Source organism: Cloeon dipterum, chromosome 3 (assembly GCF_949628265.1).
Source record: "Cloeon dipterum chromosome 3, ieCloDipt1.1, whole genome shotgun sequence".
Classification (NCBI taxonomy): Eukaryota; Metazoa; Arthropoda; class Insecta; order Ephemeroptera; family Baetidae; genus Cloeon; species Cloeon dipterum.
The window spans coordinates 29,312,707-29,339,031 of NC_088788.1; the positions used below are offsets into that span (position 1 = coordinate 29,312,707).

General features: G+C 39.9%; 1 protein-coding gene across 1 annotated transcript; it reads right to left on the reverse strand.

Moving 5' to 3' along the window:
* Positions 1–290: 290 nt before the first annotated feature.
* Positions 291–25,838, reverse strand: LOC135938749 (uncharacterized). The gene is made up of 5 exons (XM_065482657.1): positions 25,505–25,838; positions 4,134–4,462; positions 2,897–3,297; positions 1,797–2,375; positions 291–1,401 (listed from the first exon to the last, which is right to left on the reverse strand). Exons 1-5 carry the CDS (start codon positions 25,638–25,640, stop codon positions 507–509), a joined length of 2,340 nt encoding a protein of 779 aa, XP_065338729.1. The 5' UTR covers positions 25,641–25,838; the 3' UTR covers positions 291–506.
* Positions 25,839–26,325: the final 487 nt, after the last annotated feature.

Sequence of the window (26,325 nt, forward strand, 5' to 3'; positions counted from 1 at the left end):
CCGCATTTGTCTTCTTTGTGTTTGCATCTTAAATATCTTTAAATGTCAATAATAATTTATCTTATTACTCCTGTACATAAAATAAATTTCTAGCTTATATTCAATTATATTTCGGGTATGATGAAATTTAATCTGATTTTAAGATCCAAGATATTTATACTTATCAATAATTCATTTAAAATAATCTACGTAATTGAAATTAGTTAATATTGAGTGTCGCTTAACCATTATAAGCAAGTTTTCAAACCATAAAAATCATCTATGTACATATTTTTCAATAAAACCATATCTTTAATGAGTTGTGTAGAGTTTAATTTTGTTAATTTTAATCTAATGACAGACGGACGTTTCTACTGTACACATAAAAGTTTTACTCATTCACATTTCCTTTTACAGGTAGCATTATGCCATTTAAATATATGTTTTTCTTTTATATGGTAAGTACGTTGCTATAGGCATCATGTTGCGCGTAACGCCCAAGAGGCAGCAGTGAATCTTGTTGGTTCTCACCAAAACGTAGAATGCCGAACAGTCACTGTATTGTACCTCTGTTCACTCTTGCGTCTCCAAATCGTCCACACTTTGCCGCGCACTCTCCAGACCAGCATCACCGCCATTAGCACAAGACACATTGTAACTATGGCGGCGCAGATGGTCAGCAGGGCAAGGGTCAACATGTCGTAGCACTCCTCTAGCTCGGATTCGCGCTCGTCTGAGCTCCAGTCGATCAAGACGTGAGGCGCACCTTTGCTGGCCATCAGCGTAAACTTGAAAGTATCGACGGGTTCTTCCAAAGTAACATTCCAGCTCTTTGAATCGTGGCACAGTTTGTGTATCTGGTCTGACACCTTGACTTGGAGGAAATTTGTTCTGCAGTCTTTTGCTAGGTTCAGTTTTTCTATTCTGATTTTGGATATGTTTGCTTGGATATTCCATTGGCACAGAATCGGGGAGCTGACGTATTTGTCAACCGTAGGGAAATGGAAGAAGGAGGCGGAATTTGTGGCGTTTTCGACCATGATTTTGCCGTGACCGCAGTGCAGGTGCTCAGGGTCAGGGGGCATGAACTGGTAACGCCCCTGGAACTGGTACAGCTCAGGCGAGTTCTTTGTCGATGAGTCAAGCAGGTCTGGATTGAGGCGCAGTTTCAGCTGCAGCACCATTTCCGACCCGCGCGAGTGGTATATCAGTGGATGCTGGTGCTTTTCAGAAACGCGCCCACCGCACTCGCAGCCCAAGTGAATGCTCTCGATCTTCTCCGTGACGATGAGCCGATCGTAAGATGTGTTAAGTCGCACGTTTGGATCGCAAATTGCGTTGTTGCACTTAAACAGTGGTTCGAAAACAGCATGATTCAGATGCAGCCTCACTGTGTGTCCTTCAGGAGCAATGAATCTGTACCTGTAATACATGTCCACGTTTAGTAAATTTTATATAATTTATCTAAAAGAGCAGGCGTTCTTCCAGTACTGTTTATACTTTTGATGTTATAAAAATGTGAGAGTAAACAACAATATAATTATGATTTTGTAGGTGTTCTTATATGCTTTCGAAGAAGCGAAAAAAGCCAAATTTTATATTAAAAATTACACTAGCACTTCTTTTCAAAGGAAAGGAATTTATATTTTAACTTTAATTTACTCCTGTTTGCAAGCTAGTTCAAATCAATTAAATATCTTAAATATTCAATCTGTATCTGTAATGATCAATCAGCGGGTTTTCACATTTTCTCTATTTAATAAAAAGAGAGCCAACATTCGTAAATCATCTCAGAAAAAAAGTAATTTTATTATTACCTGCACAATAGTACTTTGGGCATTTTTGGGGGCGCAAGAAGAATTTCCTTTGGGTTGAGAAGGGAAAAAGGCCCTCCGAGGCGGTGTGGCCGAAACTCCATGTCACACCAAGTTCCATTCACGTGCTGACCGGTTTCAATGGAGTTCACGGCTGTGAACTTGACTTGAAAAAACAATCGGCTGGATGCATCAAAGGTTCCAGTTGGGCTGACGTACACGATCTTCAGCTGGTTCGACTTGCTGACCACAGGGTAGGTGAGGCTAGAATTTCTGCACACGCTTAGGATCATTTCCAAGCCATCCCAAACTTGCACGTGGTCATCGAATTCCGAGCAACTAGACCTTGTTCTCAGGCTCTTGAAAGCAAGCCAAATTTGTTTCCCGGGCTTGGTAACCAGGTGATAGGAACAGTGGCTCTTGGGCGCTAGCCAGTGGTGCGGCGACTTCAATGACTCAACGCTCGAGCCGACCTTAAAGGTTTGCGAGCAGCGAATTTGGTTGTCAGCCAGGTGCGGGGGCGACCGCTCCACGCTCAGCGCGAAACCTTTGGATGGTGGCCCAGCGTGGGTGGAGACAAATCTGTAATTTAAATGTGGTGCATTAAATCTCAAGATTCCCACATAAATAACATCACGCACTGATTACGCTAAAATTATGTTCTTTCAAACCCGTTGTTAGAAAATTTGTAATTCAGTTATTAAAAAAATCAGCATTGAATGAAACATGGCAATGTGCAAAGTAGGATCTTCTCTGAAAAATGTGTATACATATTTATTATTAAAATTTTTTCTGTCAAGTTTTTTTTTAATTATCGGCCTGATGATAGTTTTGGGAGTGCGCCTCAAACCCAAGCAAGATATTTTCCTGCTCCTCCATAATTTTATTTAATTTTTAAACATGTGTTAATTTTAGTATGGTCAATATACTACAATAAACCCACCGAAAATTATATCGACATGTCATCCCAAATAAAATACGGTGTCATTTCTTTAAAAAAAAATATAAGCAAACTGACAGTGAAGCAAAACCACCAATTTTAAAATTAATTTAATTAATATGTATAATATTTACCAAACGTTTAAAAGGTTAGAAAAATTCACCTTATCATTACGTCTCTCGTTTTGGTCACTATTCTTGGAAACTTTTTCGTTCTTCCACAGAATTTGGCCACCAACTCGCCTCCATCGTAAATTTCCAAGTGGTCATCAAGGTCGCAAGCCGCACCGGCAAAGAGTCGAAGACCGCCGCCAACCTCAAACAATTCGTATCTGCCTCCCACGATGACTCCCGGTTCCGGTGATTTGAGGAAAAAGGAGCAGTTCATTGGTCGAATGTAGACTCCAGGGTAAGAGGGTGAGTTCACTTGGCAATAGCCAGGGTATTCCAAGCAGTTGTAAATTCGATCACACTCAGTGAAGGGCACCTTTTTGCCAGGGGTAACCAAAATCATCTCATGATGTTTTTCTTGTAGTGTGAGTTCAGACAGCAGTTCTATTCTTGCCTGAAAAAAATATAGCTAAATTGTTATGAAGTAGTTTGGTTTCTTCGTGTATATCGGAAATAAAAAATTGAGCGCTTTCTTATGATTTTAAATCAGATTTAAACAAATTGTATATTATGGCTATAATAATTTTCTGCTTATTAAATTATTTAAGCGTCGAGCGTCGATATTTATTATGTAAATCAATTCAAATAATATGCATCGGAATTTCAGAAGTATTGATATTCAATTTCTGTTGCTGAGTAAATTAAATGTGTGCAAAAAAGATGGTTAAACAAATTAGAGAAAATTCTCAAGTTGGAAGAGGCAATTTTCCATTTGCTTTTACGGGCATGAAATTGAAATATAAATATTGTGCAAGGAAATCAATAAAGGATCCATTGAAGCACGTGTACTGATTATGTAAATACTGTTCGCCTTGTACTGTTTCCATATTTCACTTTCTGACTGCATAGAGGCAAAGGGCAAAATTTCCTCCTCTAACTTGATAATTTTCTACACTTTTTAACATCTTTTTCATTCCTAACGGTCACTACAACATTACATAACCTTCCACGCTAACGGGTAAAATTAGAATTAGAACACATATTATACACCTGTAAGTTTGAAACTTTCAACTTTCAACACAGGAATATATGCAACCGGTTGATCGTAAGACTGAAGCAGGTTGCTTAACGGTTTCCAGTGAAGATTTTTTTTATTTTGTACACACATGTTTAATCATTCTTGCTAGCATTTTAATTTTGTCTATTCCGCAATAATTGACCTCGTACTTTTGTAGAATTTTGGCAAAGTTTTTTTTAGTTCAAATAGAAATCTCCGAGCAAATTACATACCTGAAAGTCGTGGGTTTTTTCTCCTGGATGAACCACCAAATGAATTTTCGCGTAGTGCTCCGTGGTCGGTGCTAGCAGAAATGTGTTAGGCGAGATTCCAGTGCCGCAGAAAAGCGAGTTTTCGATTTTGACCCAGCCGTGCTGGCAGGCGCCGCCGCTGACTGTGCGGTGACCAACATTAAAGTGCTCGAAAGTAACCTGGAAGACTCGCCCTGGGAAGGTGTCAGGGGGTGCGTGAACAAGGTAGGAGCAGTGCACAGGGGCGGAAGAGTCATTCCGCCGGCTGCTGATTAGCACTGGACGCTCGGCGCTGAAAACTTGGCTGCAACCTGCAACACCAGAGATAACACTGCCGCGTTAATGGTGTGAAACACTGCGGACTAAAGCGGGGTGTGGTCCGCCTACTCGGGGGCGTTAAAAGCGATGGGGATCCGAGCATCATGCTGCTGGGAATGATAACGATAATTTTTGTATGTTTTGGGGCCAGTCGGTTTTTATAGTTTTCAGGGATACATTTGTTGAGGATGAACACACGAGCTTATGACTTGTGAAATAAAAGAGTGCACTTCAATATTTTACAATTTTATAAATCGTTTTGAAAATTTCAATATCAGTTCAAACAATAGGTTAACAAACTATAAGCTCATATATAATATAGTAACTAACTAGATTATAATAACTTCTGCAGAGATCTCTAATCATGTCCACAGTAAAGTCTAACATTAGCTAAATATATTTTAAATTTTACCGCAGTACACACTGATACATATCTTTTTGTGCATCGTATATGTAAATCAAAATCCGATTTTTCACAAAACAGCGCAAACGGAGTGATATACATATCTAACAATTCCTCTCGTTATCGGATCCATCCAAAACTTTGATAAACGACGTGAGCGAAAACACGTTTCGATTTAGCGCGCACACAACTGTGTAATGCGACAACGTTTTGTACGCCATCGCTTATTCCGTACACTGGCAGCAGAAATGCGCGGGCCTGCAGTAATGATGATAAAAAGCGCCCTCCATTATTCCTCATTCAGCAACACTACTGCTTTTCTGCGATAAATTTATCGCAGAGCTCTATTTTAGATCATATATTTAAAAAATAGGCAAGTAAAACGCTCAAACTCGCTTTTTTTCAAAACTAAAAATAAGAGTGAATTCATATTAAGAACAAGTTCATTTTAAATATTTTGAAAATATTTTACTTTTCACTCCATTTTCTGCGCATGATCTTAAAAAATGGGTCTTTAGCTAGTTTATTAGCATTCAAAGTAACTAATCGGCAGTCAAGTAACGTATTTTTATGTTTATAAAATACTTACCTGCAATGTGAGTGTAGGCCTAGTACGAATAATTTGAAAAATCGAGGGTATGTTTAAAAAAGTGTGAGAGAAAAATATAGTTTTGGTGTTGTAGAAGCTCTAACCTCACAAGGAAAGTGTGCCTGCTTGCAATAAATTCAGCATGCAAATAAACACCCCACCACGGACTACATAAGCATGCAAGGAATAAGACGTCTGAACACATATATGAAATATTTATTTGGCGGCGCTGTTTATGCCGCTCGCAACTTTTCTCCGACTTTCAAAAGTTGAGATATACTTGCTTCGGTGTGTTGCAATAAATTTTGAATGTTTTCATCTGCTTTGAAATTCAAATATTAGCGAAAAGAAGAAGTTTTGCACGCGTAAGTCAGCACCCGACGTCTCTCTGTCTCTGTGCATGTGTGTGGGAAGGTATATCGCCATATATATGCATACAAGATGGTATACAACGAATAGAGAGTGCTATAAGGCCATGCAGAAAAGGGATTTGAGGAGGTGAGGGCGCATTCTGGCACGAGTGGCGGAGTGAGCGGAATAAATTAACAATCTACTCGCGGCAAGTGCCGCGAGAGCATGCACGTAGGTACTTTATCTCGCGCTTTTCCCATTGAGAGCTCCTATGGCCACTGCTCGCGCGAAATAATGAATTATTATTCGCAGTCATACTTGCCTATACTTTTATGGGAATAAGCAAACACGCAGCAGCAGTGTTTGGGTCCCGCGCACTCCAACGACTTATTAAATATGAGGAGTCACGGTCGGTGATTCCGTGAATTTGAGGGACATTTTGCGCTCGACACACATCAATGAGAGCAGCGAGTTTGCCAGAGCCATTGAAACATATTTTACACTTGCGTGGCAGCTCGTTTGACAGTTTTGCGCAATTTGTACGTGCCCAAAATGTCTGCCCTCTGGCATCGCTTGAGTTTTTCGTGGTCGATCCACCAACGTTTGAAAAATGTACTATTTTGATAGACTCGTTCCCTAGAGGTTGATTTATCTGTAGCACAGTGATACCATTGGGGATGGTTGTGTGCTCGGCATTTTGATGTATACTGATGACACTTGATTTGAATACAACTCAGTTTACAAAAGATTCAGCGAGCCATAATTTCTAGCAAGAGGTTTCCCTGCAGTATTTATTATTGTCCTAATGTTTAATGTTATTTTACAACAAGGCAAACCCAGAAATAGGAATAATGAAAATTTCTACATTTTTATTCAAGCACACCAAAGAGAACAAAGATATCTTGTTTAGCAAGAAAATCGTCAACAGGTTATCTCATTAAATTCGGCGAAATTCACAAAGAACTCTTTCACAAATGCTGCTCCCACCAAAATAACCAACATTACTTAAAATTCACAGACTGAATAAAACGAAAAACAAAGCGTGTGCGACTTGGACGATTAATTAATTGGTAATGAAGCGCATCATTCCTCGGTAGACAGCGGACTGCGAAAGTAAAATTAGCAAATCCTCGCATGCAAAGTGAGCGCGAGAGCAGTTCACGTTCGATTATGACGGAGATGCCAAGAGGAAGTGGCGGCTTGGTTTTTATCGAGCGTGCCCCGAGTGATAGGTAGGTGGGCCCGAAGCGAAAAAACCGATCCGCCGGCCAAAGAAATAAAACACCAGGACAGGTGTTCAACCAGACGGACGGTTTCGAGATTTTTGGCAGGCGGCCCTGCCCTCGCGAAAAGTCTGACTCGTCTGTAGAGAACTCTAGGATCTGATTGAAAACACCAAATATTTAGCAGGCATTATCGTAAAGCAGTTTTACGAGTCGCGTTTTGGGGCACAAGATCAAAGACCGCAGCCGCGAAACCTCTAATTGAAATCGAGAACAAACTTTTGACGAGAGTGAGTCGACTGCCGCTTGCGCGTCTTCTCTCATTTGACTTTCTTTTCTGAGTGCAAACACTCGGAAATTGTGCAGTCTGGCACTCGACGACGTTTTTGAAGTTCCCACAGCTTGACAGTTGCGAATGGAGCCAAGGGATAATTTATCTGACTTTGCTGCTTTTTGCGCGCATGTGGCTAATTAATTATGTGAGACGAGTGAGAGAGGGCGCACGTTACTTTCCTTCTGGAGTGGAATGAGTTGAGACAGGGGGGAATTATATGAGCTACTCCACTTCAGCTGACTACCTCTGTTGGGAGTCATGAATCCCGATTTCAGCGTTGATTATTTTGGTCGCAAACACTTTTAAATATTCCACATTAAACGATGCATTTCGTAACATCCTTCGTGAAGCACAACCGCATCTTTGTCTTACTTTTAGCACCGAGGGATTTTTGGATCAAGTTCAAGAAGTGCAAATTAACTGCGGATATGCAAAACACTTCACGGAATTTCTTATACTTCCACTTAATTCCGGAGAAAAATTAGCTTTTGCCAAGTGTAATTAAAGCACAAGGATCTTCCAGCAAGCCGTCTTTAGCTCTCTGGGCTAATATAAAAAGGCCTCATAAATATTTTCAGGGAACAGGAGGGGCGCTTTAGCATAGGCCAAAAACTCAAGACGAGCCAAGCAGCTCGTAAAGCATTTCTAATTGGAGTTTCCGGTGGGCAGGTGAGCTCAACTTCAAGAGAGAATATGAACGAAAATCAAAGTCAAACGCGGCAGAGTAATTTTGAGTTGGTGGCCCAAAAACGTCAGCCAAGGGTATTCATTTATAAAAATACACACATATTGGAATGGGTCGGGGTGTTGCAGATTTTAATTAAATTTTTCCTCTCAACGTCCATTCATTAATCATTAAGTAAAGTCAGCTTTCTATCGCGGCGTGTGACGGAAATATGAATAATGGAGGCGTTTTTAAAATAGCCGCGTGTTTGCCAAAACAAATATCAATACACAGTGCAGGGTCGCTCTGTCAGCCCCGCTGATGGGAAGCAGGCCGGTCGCGCGGTCTCGGCGCCTCACTCGCGTTGCCATTCAACCCTCCAGCGCGTCGAGGGGGGCGAATTATCAAAATATGCGTGGCTGACCTAGTGCTCTTGTCTTGTCAAATAGCGCAGCTAATAGCTCTATTTATCTAATGATTCTTTTGAACTACTTTGTTTTAGCTGCCAAAAAGAATGTATTAATAAATTTACTGTGTTGATAAGCAATCATCATAATGTTTTTGTTCCCGTTTAGTTCATTGATGGAAAAACATGTTTTGCAATTTTAAACCTGGGTTGAAATGCAATACTGTTCAAAATAATTCAGGAATAAATAGGCTATATGCTCAAAAAGTTGATCTCTAATAGTAATCATTCGAAATAGTATAGCGTCCTCTCTGCTGAATGAAAAAGTAAAAATTGAAGTTTGAGTTTTGTTATCTTTACCTTCCTCAAACCAAAGAATTTATTTGTATGTGCGCTTTATTCCACGAGACCGTAAAATCCTCTTGGCGCATTTTAGCTCAATATCTTTCTGTGTTATTCTTCACATTGGAAGAAAAATTGCTTGCACGCGTGTGAGTGAAATTTTTGTCACGGATTTGCTGAGCAGAACGGTTCTCTTGTCAGGGCGGGCGTAAATTGCCCCAGGCGAGGCAGACAACCCCTTGACTACACTCTCGGTTCTCAAGAAGAGGGATAGTCGCTCTCATGCGAACGAAAGGAATCGTTGTTGGAGCAGCGCGATGATGAGGAAATAAATCCTCAGCACGCATTAGCAATTTAAATTCGGCGCAAATTTCAACATATTTTAAATTAAACCTGTGGTAAACGTGCGAAGATAAAGGAGGCACCCGCAAAGAATTTCAAGCAGCTTCCGAGCGGAGAAAAGAGAGAGAGAGAGAGAGAGAGAGAGAGAGAGGTGCGTGGCGGAATGCCTAAATTTGCATCTGCAGGCGGCACGAGATCTCATTACGGTCGACGTGCAACTATTGTTTTAATAGCCGCAACATTAGGGGCTAATTGCCGGAAATAATGGGCCTGCTGAGAAAGAAGCCGATTCAAACGGCGTTTAATTTTAAGTTTGTCGTGCGGTCGTGCAGGGAAATCTGCCCCACATCGGAGCGGTTGCGGATAATTGTCAGATGGCGCGGAACGGTTTGCCTGAATATCAAATTCGTAATTAAGGAGTTTGAGGTTAAATGAGCCGTAAGAAATTATGCCAAGCTCAAAATGAATAAAAAATACCCATGGTACTAACAATTTTCAAACATTTTAAAGCTAATTTCAATAAATATAACCCTTGTGTTTTTGTGTAAGACCAAGGCTATAGCATAATTATATGTCTTGTTCTATCTAAGGTTGTACAGAAGGCACCTGCTTATTTTAGGTCTGTTTAAATGATCTGTATTTTTATTTAAAACAAAAAATTATTACAATTTTCCTAAATTCACCTTCCTCTTCAATTTAGCATACGGAAGAGTCAGTTTATATCCAATTTTGCGTCATCGATTTTTTTATTTCAGATAAAATTTTGTCTTGGAAGAAGTGTTGACAACCGTGTTGGAACGGTAGGATAAATATTTTCGGTGAACATCAAACGGCGCCTTGAGGCAGAAAGAGCCACTCGGCCGATGTGATATCAGTGCAATTTCCGCGACCACTACGATTAAGGAGGGCTATCAATCATGGCTGGGTGGTTTGTATTCTGCGCAAAGTGCAGATCATCCATCTATAATATCGAGGCGAACCGGCTGCGAGAGCGGACTGCTCGAGAGAGAAAGAGAGATGAGCATCAGATACAAACGGCGGGCGAACAGAGACGCCGGTGACTTTCAATGATTTATTCGCGTCAGGCAGCACGCCTGGCGCATTGTGCGTGGAAAAGTCGCAGGCAGGCACACAAAAGCAGTGGTAGCACGTCAAAAATGAGTAGCGGAGAAAAAGCGCTCATTTCACAGAGATTCATCATCGCAGCGTAGCCATAAAAGGCGAAAGCTCAGCAGGTTGAAATGCGCCGGCCGGCCGGTTCGCTGCGTTGCGTTGCGGGCGAGAAATGCATTTTCATTTTTAGAGCAAGTAGCCGCCAGACGCCACTTAATACTTGGTATTCGAGCCACGAAACCCAATCCTTCTCTATACTCACAGTTTTCAAAAGCCGCTGGCGCATAATTGCATTACATTTTCAGACGGCCGGCGGGATGTCTCATTTTCTTTTCTTATTCGATGGGAACTGCTGAATGCTACTGTATGTGCATGGATCTTCTGATACTGGTTGACCGGTTTTTGCTGCTTCCTTCGAGGAATATGTGACATTTCTTATATTGCCGCCTCATGCATCCCAGAGAGCACAATGATGTTGCCATACAAAATTACTACCGTGAAATCAAAACTTGAATCGAGAAGGAAGTTGACTCAATAATAAGTAATATCTTCAATGGACTGCCGGAGAAAAAGCGAAGAATAGGTTTACAAAAATTAGCGTTGTTAATTAAGCGTTCTACGTGTTTAATTTTATGTTGTTATATTAAACATAAGTAATTGGAATGTCAACCGTTTGTAGCAGCCTGGTTTGCAACCCCGAATAGAAAATGAGAATAAACAAATTAAAATAAAGCGAGTTACACTATCTAGGGCAACGGTCCAAGCTATTAGGTTTGCCATCATCATTTTGAATTAGTAATTTTTTTGTTAGTGTAATTTTCTTTCGCCACTCTAATCCAGCCTTTCTTTTTTTGTGTTGTACATAAAAATGAAATCACGCATTACGTTTTACTTTTAATCGAGTGTCAATTGTGCTTGAAATATGAATGAGATGCCAGCAGAAATATGAACATAAGCCGACGACTGCCGCGTCAGCAAAAAGAGTTAAAATTGCCCTGTCGAAAAAATGAAGACAATTTGGCCAGGCCCCAAAGTGCTTCCGCAGAAATAAGAAAAGCTGAAACGTTTCATTTGCATTGGCCAGAGGGTTTATTTGCGATTTGCGCGTGAATGCAGACTCAAGCGAAAAGCGCTTACAAATGTAGCGTTTAGCTCCGTAGGCTGCATAGCTTGAGCCCCCCCTTTGGCATTTGAATTGTTAATGTGTTACACAAAAAGTACACCTGTTTAAATCACTTTAGTTGACGATTCATCTTACGGATTGCCGCGCGTGCGGGCTATTTTCTGCTCTCGGAACGCAGGCCGCGGGAGCAGGCCAAAATTAAGCATTAATTATGCGTGTGGAGAGCGCGTGTGGCAAAATTTCGCGGCCACCGACTCCGAACTGTTTATCCATTCTATTGACCGCATAATTAATTGGCGCTTCTCGCCCTTAATTGCTCTTGTCTCAACATTTTCCTACGCGATTTGTGGCTCAAGGGAATGAATGGATTCGCGCATCTGTTTCAGGTCTTTATACCGTTCTATATACACAACTCAAAACTGTGTAAACATTATTCTAGAGATAGAGATATTGCTTCACACATTGTTATGTATATTTTTTAGCATTTTGTTTCAAATAATTTAAACGTTGCAGGTGGAGGTCTAAATCGCAAATAATAAATAAATTCGTAACACATCAAAATTAAAACAAATAATTACCGTTAAAATAGAACGCAATTTTCACAAATTCTACGATATCTAATAATAAAATAAATAATAATGTGTGCAAAATATCAGTGCATACACAAAACATGGCACGACAATTTTAGTCAAATGATCGGTTGACTTTTAAAGTGATAAAAATGATATTTATCCAGCAAAATCCAATTATCCGACCTCATATTTATTTAGATGTGCGTAATTATATAAACAATTCTTTTAATTTTTTAATTAAGGGTAATCTTTTGCCGCACTGTGACGAAAATACAACCGATTTAAATCACCTTTTAGGAGAGCAAGTACAATGTTAAAAAAGTCAATTTTCAGTTCATTGCAATCAAAAAATTCCCTTTTGCGAGATCAAACCATTTTTTTTATCATAGGAAGCATTTCTCATCGGACGATTTTTGGGTTAGAAGCTTTCGGCACGGCGCCGCAGCGAAAAAGAGCGAAACCTGGACAAGTGCCAGTAGGTTAAATACTGGCGATAAATTTCCCTGTAAATGGATAGAGGAAACATTAACAGTGTACTTTTTATGATGGATTGAAGAACGCGTTCTATGAGATTTTAAAACTGTTTGCTCAGCAATCGAGCCGCTTAAAACGTCGACTGCTGCTTTTTGTTCTTTCAGCGGCTGACGAATTGCTCTTTGTCCTAAGCAAAGAGAGCCGCGGAGAGCAAAAGAAATGCGTTGCGAGGAGAGATTCTTTCAATGTGTCTGGGCCCCGCTAATGTGAAATACATTTTATTTTGTGTTTCCATTCGCATGTGAAATGCATGAAATATGCTTTTAGCACTTTCAAGACGCATAAAACACGATACGTAGTGGCCTGCGAATGCTGATAAAGCTTTGAAATACACAATTTTTAAATCAGGATGAGCGATGTACGATTAAAAATTATCTCGTACGTTCACGAACTTGATGGTCAGCTATAAAATCTGTACTCTGCAATTGACTGCATTGTTTGTAGAGATTTACAGGACTCAGTTGCTGGGAGAAGCCTATAAAAATAAAACAAGGGATGAATTTTGTTGTCAACTTGGGCGCCAAATATCTCTCATAAAATGTACCAAGCCTAAATACCTAGGGTAGCTTGAATGTCGTAAGTTATAACGAGTATTTGGAGTCTTTGTTTATTTTTCTTTGACACTGTATTATGCTGCCGTTTTAATAAATTATCCTTCTGTTCGAATAATCTTCGTGTCAGTCCAGTCTAAAACCAAGTCAACTAATACAACATTATATTAACTGCGAGCTAGAGTTCTGCGGTATAGGGCTGCTCGCATATTTTGTACGGCATGGGTCCCTGAGTATGGTTTTGACATCGCTATAAGGTTGGATTTAAAGTCATGCCAAGACTCAAATCTGCATTTTGTCGGATAGCGGGAGTCTACCCGAGCATTACGTCGCGCACAATTTGCACTGATAAATTTGTGGATGGCAATATATAACATACAGTGTCAGAGAAAAATAACCAACAAGACTCCAAATACTCGTTAGAAATTAAGAGACCATTCTATAATATGGAACGCGTAAGTTAACGTTGCACTGACGACAGTAAATATCAACCAATTTGAAATAGTATCAATTGGCGGAAATCAATCTTAACATATCCACATCAAAGTCTTAGTTGCGGTGAAAAAGCGCCGCAACAATATAATCCCCTGATCAATCACCATCACTCGCGGACTTGAATCGCAGGCAGGGAAAACAAGCTGACTGGAAAAGCTGCGAGTCGCGATTGAAGAAATTGATCTGCGGTTTGTATTTCTGCGGACGATTGGTCGGTTGATTTGCAGTGACGGCACGCGTGTTGTCTCAAAAGCAAGACAGGGTCGGCTGGGATTAAAAGGAGTCTGAAAGAGAGACACTCACAAACACACGCGAGCAAGCGAACGAATGAGAGGAGATGCTGACTCAATCAGTTGATTATTTTGCGGTTTGAGGGGACTTCTTGCACTCGCTCAAGACAAAGCAGCCCTAATTCTTTTCATTCCCTCGATCCACTGCTGCTCTGGACGGCTACAAAAGACGCGAAAAACTAACCTGGCTGACTCTTTTTTAACCCAATCACATTCTCGCTGGAGGATATAAATTACCCACATAACAATGGACTGAAAGGCTTTTGTATAGGCTTTGTAGGATTTGGAGCACTAATTTGAGGCAAACTGATGAAAAGGAAACGGATGACGTGTTCTAAAAACTTTTCTTGTAATTACAATTAGGGTTAAGAAACTGGGAGATTAAAGGGTTCGAAGAGGCACAATCAAAATAAATTCTGTTTCAGTGAACATCATTTTTCCAAGCAAGAAATTCAAAAAAGTTTTTCTGCTTGATTAAATTATAAATTGAATGAATGTCTCTTTTGGGACATTTGGGAGCCACGAGAAAATATATTTTCACCAGGATAAGGCAAGATAAAATATTTTATAAAATGCTAAATTTGCCACACGCTGTGCGAAATTGCCAGAGATAAAATTCCACTTCTCTTTTCCCTTCTTTAATCAACTTCCTGGGAGAAAGGCTGCGTTTTTCTCACTTTAAAGTAACAAGCCGAGATAGTCAGTACGAGAGCGGCAAGCGAATTCAGCCAAAAAAGTTGACTTTTCGCATTTCGATGGTGCGCACGCTAATGACAAGACCGCACTATCACACCGCACGCCGAGACGTCGTCGACGACTTTTCTTGTTACACACACAAGCAATCTCATCTTACAACGTCTCGCGCACGCCGCTCCGAAATATTAAAACGCGCTGCTCGTTCAAATGAATGTGTGTGCGCTGGTTGGAAACGTGTTTTCTCGCCCTGCCGGTGTTACATTACAATATATACGCGCGCACCTCACGTACACGCTGAACGCAATCTCACACATAGTGGTCTGCTTATTTCTGCGAACCTAGATTTTCTGCGCAAGTATTTGTGTCACTGAGAAATTTAGTTTGATTTAAATAAGAACAACGTCTGGAACATAAATTTTATTCCAAGATGAAGACACAAATACACTAGTACTGTTTATAGAATATTGGATTAACATTTTTGAATACTGCTTTCATTTTGGCAAATAATACAGTTGTCATTTCTCGTGCTTGAGAGAATAATTTCGGATAAAGCAATCTTTTTTATGCCTTGGAAAGTTTGTTATGTGATCCATTGCGACAAGAGCAGCCACCATCCTTTTTGTTTGTTTGGCAAAGAATAGACGCAAAAGGAAAGCCGTGCTCCATATACCAAGCTCATTCCGAAACAAATGTGCGTGTGTTTCATTTGAAACGTGCATTACAAGGAACACGCTTGCGCTGGAACGTTGGGTGCACCTGAATACGTCACGCCGCGAGAACATCGCCAGAGAGTGTCATTTTGATAATCAAAGAGCAGGCAGTGGGCGGTCTCTCTCTCTCGCTCTCTCGGTCCTAAATATTAAATTACCACTAACGTTCCAGCGGCAGCATTTTTCTGTTGGACTGCTTTTTGCTTTCACGAATATTAAAAAAAGAAGTCGGAGTGAAAAGAATTTTTCGCCGAACTTTCTCAGCAATTTCTTCGTGGTTGGGAATGTAACAAGTTACTTGTTGGAAATATTTGAAGAAAAATGGTTGAATGATATTGTTACCAATAATTAGCTAATAATGAGCAAGGAAGCCACTTATGCTGGATACACTGACAATGAGTTGAATATTTGTTCAGAAAGCCAATTTTTTTGAGTGGCTTTTTCCATATTTTACACCAAATTTCCGTCTAATATACCAGGTTGAATATCGCCATAAAATATATGACTGCTGCATGGATGTCGTAAATTTTACGGACTTCATATTTCCAGCATCTACTTTCCTGCAGTTTAATTGCAGGTCTTGTTACTTGGCTGTGGTTTTTGACAATTTGTTTTTTAATACAAACGTGCGTCCTCAAAACTGCCGTTTTTGCGCGGCCTAGATTACATTATTCACATCCCCAAGCAAAGCATACGCATTTTCCGCTTCCATCTCTCGAGTGCGCAATAAAAACGCCCCGGCCAGGCAGCATTGAGCAAAGTTTTAATTAACAAATTAGTTTGCAGCTCTTGAAAGCCGGCTGTCCGTCGGGCGGCCAGATGAGACGACTGTCGGCCGGCCCGCCGCTGTCATCTCAGCTAGAAAAATTAACTGTCACCATTCCTCCACTTTCGGGTTTATCTAACTTTTCGGGTTTGCTAAGAGCAAGTCGCGTCTAACTCGCGTGGATATAAATTTGGCGACGACTAATCAGTCCAGATCCGCTGAAATCTGAGCCATTTTTTTAGAAGACAGAAATTTTGTGGTTAGTCGGCGCCAGAGTGGTTTAATTCTGGCTTTTGCTCTTCGCACTTTTCGGCTCCACTGCATTCGTGACGCATGAGTGTCGAGAGAATTCTCGAGTTGCGATTTATCTTGCCTGTTTTTGGAGGAAGCAAAGAAAGTGCATACTTGACTGATTGATATTGGTATTCTGTTTTTCTGGGAAACAGAATCATTAATTGTCTACGCCACACAAGCACTTTCAAGCGCGTAATGAAAACAATGATTTGCTCTTGCGTACAAAATTATGCATTGAAATTATTGAAAAGAGATTTTCTGTATTGAAAAAACATGAAATTAGCGAGAAGAGAAACTAATTTGGGGAATTCTATGCAAATCATGGTAGAAAAAAACCTTTATTAATTTGAATATAATGAATTGGAATGCTGCAATATGATCGAACCCTAGAGTATAAAGTGAAGAGTTTTCTCTTTAAATTTCACCCTACAAAATGTAATTTTGAGTCAAAATTCAGTATTATTTTAAGCCGCAACTTTAAAATGTGTATGCCAGGGGTGAGAGATTAGGTTTTATGAAATCTCTAAAGGATATTAGATGTTTACAAAAGACTAAATTTTATATCATAAAATTGAAATGAAGCTCCTTTTACGGCAATCATACAGCACTATTCCTCTTTGAAGAGAAAGAAAAAAACGCATTTATAAACATTTTAGGCCACCTTAAGAGTTCTTGAAGTGTGTGCTAATTTTGTTGATGATTTCAGAGTACATGTTCTGAGGTAATTCAGATGACACACCGTCCTCGCAGAACGAGAAAATGCAGCTTTGAAGGCATTTTCTTCGCTCATAGGTGCGTTATGTTTGATCAAGAAATTTGAATCCACTCCGCGTTCAGGCGGTCCGTCTCAAATGAAAATTTCTTCTTCTGCCTGTGTGTGCTTGTCAATTAGAGGCAGAAAAACTCCTCAACCAAACATTGGCTTTTGAGTGCTGGTGAGAAAAAATATCTAGGCAAAAGTGCTGATGCAGCGCTCTTGTTTGATTTCTGCCCACTCCGTCGCTCTCAATTTGGGATACGCGGCACACACACACACACCACTTCCAGTTGACAAACTCGCTGGATGTGCCCTGTGTGCCTAAAAAATTAGATTCTCTGCCGCGTCTTTCGCCGCCGCCGCCGCCAATGCTATTGACTTGTTAGATTTTTCACGTTTCTTTGGCTCATTACTTATCACCTCGCGTAGTCAAAATTTGTCAGCGGAGACGATTTCTTAACGTCTATACAATTCTCTTTTTAACTTATCAAGTGAGAAGTATATCATATATGACTTGATTTGAATAATAAAAGATACCTATTTTAATCGCAAGTTAATGAAAGGCAAGATTAAAGCCAACTAATACTAAAAACTACAATTTTAAAATAATTTAGCATTTCCAACACAATATATTTGGGACTATATCAGCCTCTATGTGCTATCCGAGGGAGACAATCATTAAAAAATGGCTCTGCCCACCATAACAGAACGACGCCTGTCATTACGAGAGCCGAATTAAAGGTCTGCCGCCTTCAATAGGCATCGTTTAATCAAGTTTTGTACGCAATATTTGTAAAAACTATATTCATCCAACTTAATGGCATGTTGTTCAAACTAACATCAACACAGAACGACCTCACGCGCGTTAACATTAAATGGCATAATGCTCTGATGACGAGAGCATAAAGTAAACACGGGCGCACTAATTCAATATTGAAGCGGCAGCTGCAAGTGCTATTTATTGATGGCACTGCGAGATGAGGATAGAGAGGAGCGAAACTATGTTCTGCCAAAGTTCGTGTCTGAGGCGAACTTGAAGAGCTTGGTCCAAGTTCTATATGGGGAGTGCGAAAATCTTAGATAGCGCCCTTATTTCAATATTTGTCGAATAGTGTTACTATATCTCACACCACCTAAAATTGCAAAATACCGTACAACCTCGCTGACATGATATGATAGTCAGTCTTTTTTGATCCAAAAGTGCTCAGATGCAAAATTAAGAATCACGAAGTATATAATATAGTAGGGAACCGTAGAATCGAAAAAATAGCACTTCCTATTCTGGAAATAAACTCCGGCATTATCATTAAGAGGTTGAAAATGGAGCGCGAGAAATAGCAGGGGCCCTATTTAATAAATCGTAATTTGTGCAATTGGAAATGGGAATGACATTTAAAAAAACTTTGATTCCTTCGGAATGAGGAGGAATAAAACACTTGAAAAGATACTTTCGATATTTTGATATAATATATAATGAATTTTCCTAAATAAATTAACTTAATGTATTTTTACACATTTCAACTATGTGTTCATAGCAACACGGACAGTTTAAAAATTTAGTGTCCATGTGGTATTTTTTTTGCCATACCCTGGGCGAGCGAGTGCACACTTCTATAGCGGAATGCACACACATGTTGTGTGACGCGATTACACTCTGTTGCCATCATCAGCAGCAGCTTGGGGGCCACAAATTAATTTTACGATCTGCCGCTTGCTATTATGATAAGCCAATTTGCCACGGCGAATTGGCTCTTGCTCTCCTGTGAACGAAATCGAAAACTACATTTGTGCACAAAATACATACATATACCACCCTAGTCAGCGCAGTCCAATGCCATTTGGCAGAGGGTATAAATCAATTTCCAGCTCACGTATAAATGTATTTGCATTCGTGTTTGCTAAAAATGGACTCTCCTCTCTCGCACTCAGGAAATTGCAGACGCCTGAAGAGGCTATTAGGCAGATTTGACCGATAATTTGATTGCCTCTCTCGCACAGCATGTACAGGTGACGAGCAGTTTTTCATAGTTTGTCAGCATCAAAGTAAGCTTTGGAAAAGTCGTTGGAAATATTTTTTTAGTCAAATTTATTTTTACTATTCTTCAGTTCAAGTATTACTCCTAATTTAACATAAAGCCTTGTTAATTATCGCACTGTAATGCTAACTACTAATGGGTACTACATTTTTAAGTTTGTCTCAAATTCTAATGATAGGATTAAACATATATTTAGGTAAGTGTTTGTTGGACATCCGACAAAACGAGATTTTGTCGCGAAATACGAATTTAAGGCGAAGCATAAGATGGTTATTAATAGAGCATCGCCATTTCAGCACAACTAACAAATTGTGTGTTGTAAATTTGGACTAGATCCCAGGGCTTAGCAAATGACGATACATAAATGTTCACATTTGTCTCGGCGGTGGTGCTTGTTCGGCCGATAATTTATCGCCCAATAAAAGGCGCGAGCTTCACTTGATGAGGTGAGATGTCTTGGCCTCTCAACAGCTCTCGCCGCCAACAACCCCTTTTTATATTTATTTGTTTCTCTGTCTTGTGGTCCGCACACCATAAATTCGAAATTTATTCCGAGAAATTCTCTCGTGCGCGTGTCTGCTTGCTGTTTATTTTTTGTCCGGGCGCTTCAAATGAAAAGTCGATTTGCAAAAAGCGATCGGCGCGCGTTTGGGGAATTCGTCGGCGGGTCGGAGAGAGTGTGCCATTAATTTCAAAGTGTCGCCTACCAGCCATGCATCCACACTGCTCAGTCAGACTCTATTTATTTTGCGCTGTGTCACTCACCAGCAGTATCCGGAAAGTGAATCGGTCACCATTAATATTGCGGCGGCAGAACTTTCCACTTTTGTGGGTGGTTTAGTCAAAAAGTTCAAAAAGTATAGAAAAGAAAGTTTTACAATTTGCCACGTTCAATAGTAAGAGATCAGTATTTTGTGCATTGTGGTGAGAAGCGCCGTAATTGCGATAGGAAAAGTAACAGCTAAGTAAAAATAATCTTGCTATAAATTTTAATTCATGTAATTGAATAGCAAATGAATCACGAAAAAATTGATTGAATTTGATGTGAAATTGCGCGTAACTCCCAGTAGTATGAATTCTATTATGAAATTAATTAATATAATCAAACTGTCTTTTATTGAGTCTTTCCTTAAATCCGCATCCACCAAGAATCAGAGGCAATAATCAAGTGACTACGCAAATCCTTCGAGAGATGAGGCGCGGAGGAAATTAAACGCGACGAAAAGCAATCATAATGAGTGAGGCGAGAGCAGGGCGTGTGGCAAAAAATAAAGCACGGTGGCGCGTCCTTTTCAGCCGGCCGCCGCGTCTGCAGCGCATTTAAATTCAAATGATGGCTTTTCTAACAGGAGCCGACAAAGAGGCTGTTTGCGATCCGTCGTAATGAAGCGGAAAATATTATGTGGGCCGCCAAAAGATACGCGAGAAGCGGCCAAGGATACGGGTGGTTTCAGCGCAATTTTATGGGTCTGCGAGCGGCCAAAATTATTTCCTGCTGCTGAAAACGACCGACCGACAGTTCGCAAGCAAATAACCAGAGTGAAAAATTCGCGAAAATCAGCATCAACGTCGCTTTGTGGACAACTTTTGAGTGGTCGGTCGGACAGGTTCACCTCGTCGTTTTACTTACTATTTAATCATCGTAATAAACCTGCATTCATTAATGGATTCCGGTTTATTAATGTTTAATTTAACACTCCACCAGGAACGCAATTTGCTTAAAAGCACTCAATTCGTTTGATTGTGCATGACACGCTGAGCCTTTATGATGAATGCAAATGAAGCATCTTTTTGGCATAAAAATTATTCAATTAGTAAGATTAAGGCTCTATAGCTGCAATACTCTTCTTTAAAACTTGCGAATTTACGAGCCGTGAGCCGTGTGTTTCTGGTTCCAAAATTGATTGTATCACAAATCCCAAAAATGCCACAAATTATGCTGAACTACATTAGATAATTTTTAATAATGGATACTAAAAATTACATTTAATTGACAAAAGCTCACACGAGCAAAAACAAGAAAAATAGCCAGTGGAAAACTAAAAATTTTAGGTATATACAGTATGTGATGAATATGAATGATAACAGTGAACAACAGAGGACAGCGGCTATTGTTGGAAGACGTATATTTTTCAAGTTTTAACTGCAAGAGTTTGAATGAATAATGAATTGAAACGTGCGATAAGGTTTGCTGCCCATTTTTAGACACAATGGACTTCTTCGGACAATAATATCAAGTGTCGCGATCTTGATGAATCGCCACGCACACCCTTCGTAATGAAAGGCAATAGAGGCAAACTAAGCTAATGCTAATCAAGACCTGCATTCGAAATAAAACAGAATAGGACGATTTCCGGCGCGGCCTGTGAATGCAGCCTTTTCCTTCTTTTTTTGTCGGAATTAATTTCGGAGCGCTCGTTTCTCTGACGTTGATTCACCCACGTGGCTATGATACACGCAATTATAAATGGTTTTGCAGCTGCTAGACTGACAAAGCAGGAAAGATAGATTGTTGAAGAATAAAACCTGCTTCCTTAATATCATATTGTTCTTTGTAATTGAAACAGATAACACTGAGATCTAAGAGCGGGGTTTCTTAAGTTACGGCACATCATTTGATATTTGAACGGCGGTTTCAACATATTTTACGCTTAAAAATAAATATATATTGCTGAGCGCAGAGTCGCTTCTCTGAAAGCTTACTCAGCGCTGTCCGTTTCCGCACAAATTGCAATTCCCGGCACTGCTTCCAGGCTCTGGATTGAGGCGGACTGCAAATAATTCACCGTGCGATCACGTGAGCCGAACGCTTAAGCACTTTGAAATAAAGGACGGACGAGCCCCCTGATGTTGCTGTTCGCACAACTCGGAGCGTGTGGCTCTATTAAAAGAACAAGTGGAACAATTTTTTGTCGGTAGTGGCATTTCAAAATACTGCACAACAAGCCGATCGACGAGAGCGTTCGATTAGCAGCTTCGTGATTAATTGAGGGGCATTCCTCTTGCGCAGTGAACAATGTGGGAAAAATGCGGGCAGCAGCTTTTGCGACGCCCGCCGAAACAAAGGGCGTGAGCAGGCTGCTGCCAAAATATTTACCAGCATCACAAAGCGGCAGCAATTTGTTCTCTCTCGGGAGAGAGAAAAGAGATCACAATTATAATAGTGGTCCATGAATCATTGTGGCCGCTCTCAGAGAAATAAGAATAAATTACGCAAGCTGCAATTTCGGAGTTGAAGACGGCTGTGCACTGAAGATGAGAGATGGAAGTACTGCCAGGGGCGTGAAAAATTGTAAATTAAAACGATTAAAACGAAAGGCTTCATTGCATTCTTTGAAGTAATTTTTCTTACTGTATTTAGCAAGCTATCTCTACAACATCAAGAGTTAAAGGGAATTTACTTGTTTCCAGCAATTGCAGTAGATATGCATTATTGCTTATTTTTTTATTAGTTTTTAATTTGAGCTTCACTGATTTGGATCGTTTTTAACGGCAGAATTATCTTATCAAACTTAAGTCCTAGACATGGAGAAATATATGTAAAATTTTATTTGTTTTGGTACGTGCAAATAAAGGCAGATGCACTCTGAAGGGTCTGAGGAGGTAATTTTGTTTCCGGCGTTGAAATAAAAAGTCTAATGAGCTGTTTGATTTATCTGCAGTGTTTCATAATAGTTCAAATCGAAACGTAAAAATCGACATCTTTTATAATTCTAACGTGCAGTTAAGAAGACGTATTATGAAAAATAGCTAATGAACGTCGCGCCTTTCGATCTCTAGTGTTCATATACACTAAAAATCAGAATTAAGTAAAGCGGGCATTGTTTCACATCCCTCTGGGCTCTGCTCATTTGCCACAGAGCGCGCGCATGCAGATTAAATCAAGAAGCGCGGAGAATTAATTTAAAGCCTCTGCTTGACCACAATGTGGCTTTTGTGAAGAAAAATCATCCGCTTCAGAAGCCAGAAATAAGAATCTGCACAAGATGAGAGAGGCAGAGCAGCTAAATTTTTATCACCGCATCTTTCGTACTCTCATTTTTGCACTTTATGATGGGAAACAACTTTTGGCCTCGCTCTCCTCTCGTGGCCGCTTAATAAATAATATACACAGGAGGCTGCGTGCATTAGACAAAGATCGGCCGTTTGTGAAACTTAAGATCCCGCCTCCGTGTTTGTTTAGAAATTTCGCCAGTTGGGCTATAAAATTTTCAAAACGAACATTAGATCTAACAATTTAGTGTTAAAATATGGGGACAGCATGCAGTGATTGGAAGGACTCTCGTTTGTATGGTTAAATTTGAGCTTTTTAGAATACGACTTGTTTCATGTTGCCCGCTTCAATTATTTGTGGAATCTATTAAGTAGAAGTGCGTTTCGTTAGCTTAAAATTTCGGCTACCATTAGATTAGTGTGTATTTTTCCAATATTAGGTAAATCGTCTATTTTGTTAGAGTATTTTTTCGCTCCATTTCTTTCCAGGTTCTATAAATTTAGAAACACATAACAAATTCAACAAGTCTAAGAGAGGATTCGGCAATTTTTTTCATTCTGAAATAAATTTGATCTAAAATTTGACGAGATTTCAGCAATTCTATATCTTGCCTTGTCCTCTTTTCCCATCTAAAGAGAGAATCTCATTTTCTCAAACAAAATTTTCTCCGCTGAGTAAACACGTGTTGAAATTTATATCATATAACACATCGTGCGGACGAAATATGAAGGAAGCTGTTCTTTGGATAAGAGAAGCAAGCGAGAGTGTGTTGGCCTGCTGAAATGAGGTGTTGATCGCAATATCTTGCGCCCAAACTCATCTCGCGCTGCATGCACTATGCTCTTAGGAAAGCCATGGTCGGTGGGAAACAGCCGCCAGTATGTGTATCGATTATGACATTATATTTACATTATTAAATGACAGACTGGCGTCGTCGTCTTAGTTAGCCGCTTTTTGCCATAAATACAAATTATCCGGGCTAGCTGGGGGAGCTTGATGATCTCTTCATCTCGTCGCCAACTTGTCACCCTAAAGGTGGCAAAAAACGAGGTACATGCTGGCATGCAGTCGCGATTTCGATCTTCGCGCACACATGCACGTGTCGCGTTAATATTTGAAAGCAGAGAGTTTTGAGGATCAACGTGCGAGAGAACAAACGAGCAAACTTTTTTATGAGTTTTGTCATCGCTGGCAAGTTGAGTAATAAAGTTGAACAAGTATTGATAAGAGGTGAAATGAGTGTGAGCATCAGGTATTTATGGGCCGCTTGATGCCAATATTGCGGCCGGCCATAAAACCATATCTCTCTGTCGACTATCAAATATACGCAGCCGATCGAAAGTGAAGAGCGAGCTAGCAACCTTCTTCCTTCTGGAGATTAACTACGGCTTGATACAAATCCAGAGGATAAACTGACTGCTCGCAGAAGTTATGCCTCCCAGAAATGGCCAATTTATTAGCCGCTATACATCGGGTGTTTTTCCACGAGTCGACATATTTTGCTAAAGAAGGCAGCTTTTCGACTTTTGAAGGCGGGGGAAGGGTATTAGAGCGGGACAATATCGTTTTGAGCCGTTCTTTGTTTTCTTTCCTGTACTTATTGAAGGATATATTCGGCATTTGCGCTGTTTCACGTTTGTTACTGAAGAGACTGTTTGCAAAAACTTATAAGTGCTGCGCGTTCCAGCTTTAAAGCAGCAATATTAGCATTGGAATATCGTTATTTTGAAATTCAGAGTATGTTTGCGTGTATGCTACTTGCAATCGAATGTGAATGCAAATTTCTTGTTGAGGACTCCCTTCCTTAGCGCGTTTCTTTTTCTTGGCTTTGAAAAAATTGCGTGAAATGACTATGAGGAATTTTGAAATATTAGTAATTTTTAAGAGGCACTTCCTTGGATCTTTTTAATTGATTTTTGTATTAAAGATTTAAAAAAATCGAAGAAAGATTAGGCACTTGTGTTTTGTCCATTAATAACGTTCGTAGTCTTTTTAATATCAAATATATTCACTAATGAGGGATTTCAGGTTATTTTGGTACACAAACTGTTTGCAGAAAAGTTAAAGCAAAAGTAATCCAGGAAAGGATCTTTTTTGCGCAACTTTTTTAACATTTTGTGTTATTTGTTGCTGTAAGTTTATGCCTTTTTTTTAAACCCATCTTGCAACTCTTTTTAATGTTGTACATTGTTTGGAAATAAATATAACATATCATTAAAAATTGTTTGACACGCTACAAATTAATTATGAAATGGCATGACAGCCGGTTAAAGATCACAGATAATATTAATGCCATTGCCAAAACGACTAAAACAATTAAGTTCGGTAATAAAAACTCTACACTTCTTATCAATAGATTTAGGTGGATTATAATTGTACTGACAGTACTACCAAACGAGCTATATTAATGATAAGTATTTTGTTAGTAATAAGTAGCTGACAAGACTTACCTTCAGTCTTATTGTTAGCCGCCAGGACAGACACTGAATTAACCAGCAGCAATAGTGCAGCGACGCACGTCCTCGGCCAATGGTGCATCTCCGAAACCCTTTGGCGCCTTACGCCAAAATACTTTGTGAAGCGCATGATATATCGAATTTGAAATTTAAGTACCACATTTCATGGCAAAATTCATGACCGAGAATTTATTTTCCGCGTCTCATCCCGAAATAGCCGATTGCAATTACACTCGTGGCTGGTGGCGCTAATTAACCGCTAATTTGGAGATGTAAGCCTTCGAAGAGAGAGGAAGTAAGCAATGTGTGTGTCCCGAGATCAAAAGTCGACGACGAGAACCGCCTTTCTGGTCACGTGGTTTGCTCTTGAGCACCGCTAGAGACATCTTCCAGGCTCGAGTCCAACTCTTTGCGCGACCGGGACACCACCCAAGCACTCTCGCCATCTACTGTGTTTGGGAAGCAATTCAATTTTTAATGCAAATCCCGTGTTTTATGGTATTGCAGGTATTGCAGCGAGTACGACTGGAGCCTCATAATAAAATCATGCGAGATTTTATGCCTTCGTAAAAATGGTGCAGGTTTTTCCTTAATGTTGTGCGCTTCACTTGACTTCCTTTTTTCCTTAAAAGGAATCCCCCAACTTTTAGCTTTTTAAAAATTAATATTTTTTGCTATTAAGCAATATTACGCAAAAATCCATTACTCTCGTCCCCCCTTAATAACATTTTAGCACATTGAATAATAAAAACTTTCCACGTTTTCAACAAAATTAGCAACATGAATGTTTTGATTTTACATCAGACAGCGGATGT

Excerpts from the sequence above, each read along its gene's own strand:
- LOC135938749 (XM_065482657.1), bottom strand. The coding sequence starts at position 25,640 with ATGCGCTTCACAAAGTATTTTGGCGTAAGGCGCCAAAGGGTTTCGGAG. Across the intron at positions 3,298-4,133 it reads AAAAAACCCACGACTTTCAG|GCAAGAATAGAACTGCTGTC; the intron begins GTATGTAATTTG and ends TATTTTTTTCAG. Across the intron at positions 2,376-2,896 it reads ACGAGAGACGTAATGATAAG|ATTTGTCTCCACCCACGCTG; the intron begins GTGAATTTTTCT and ends TTTAAATTACAG.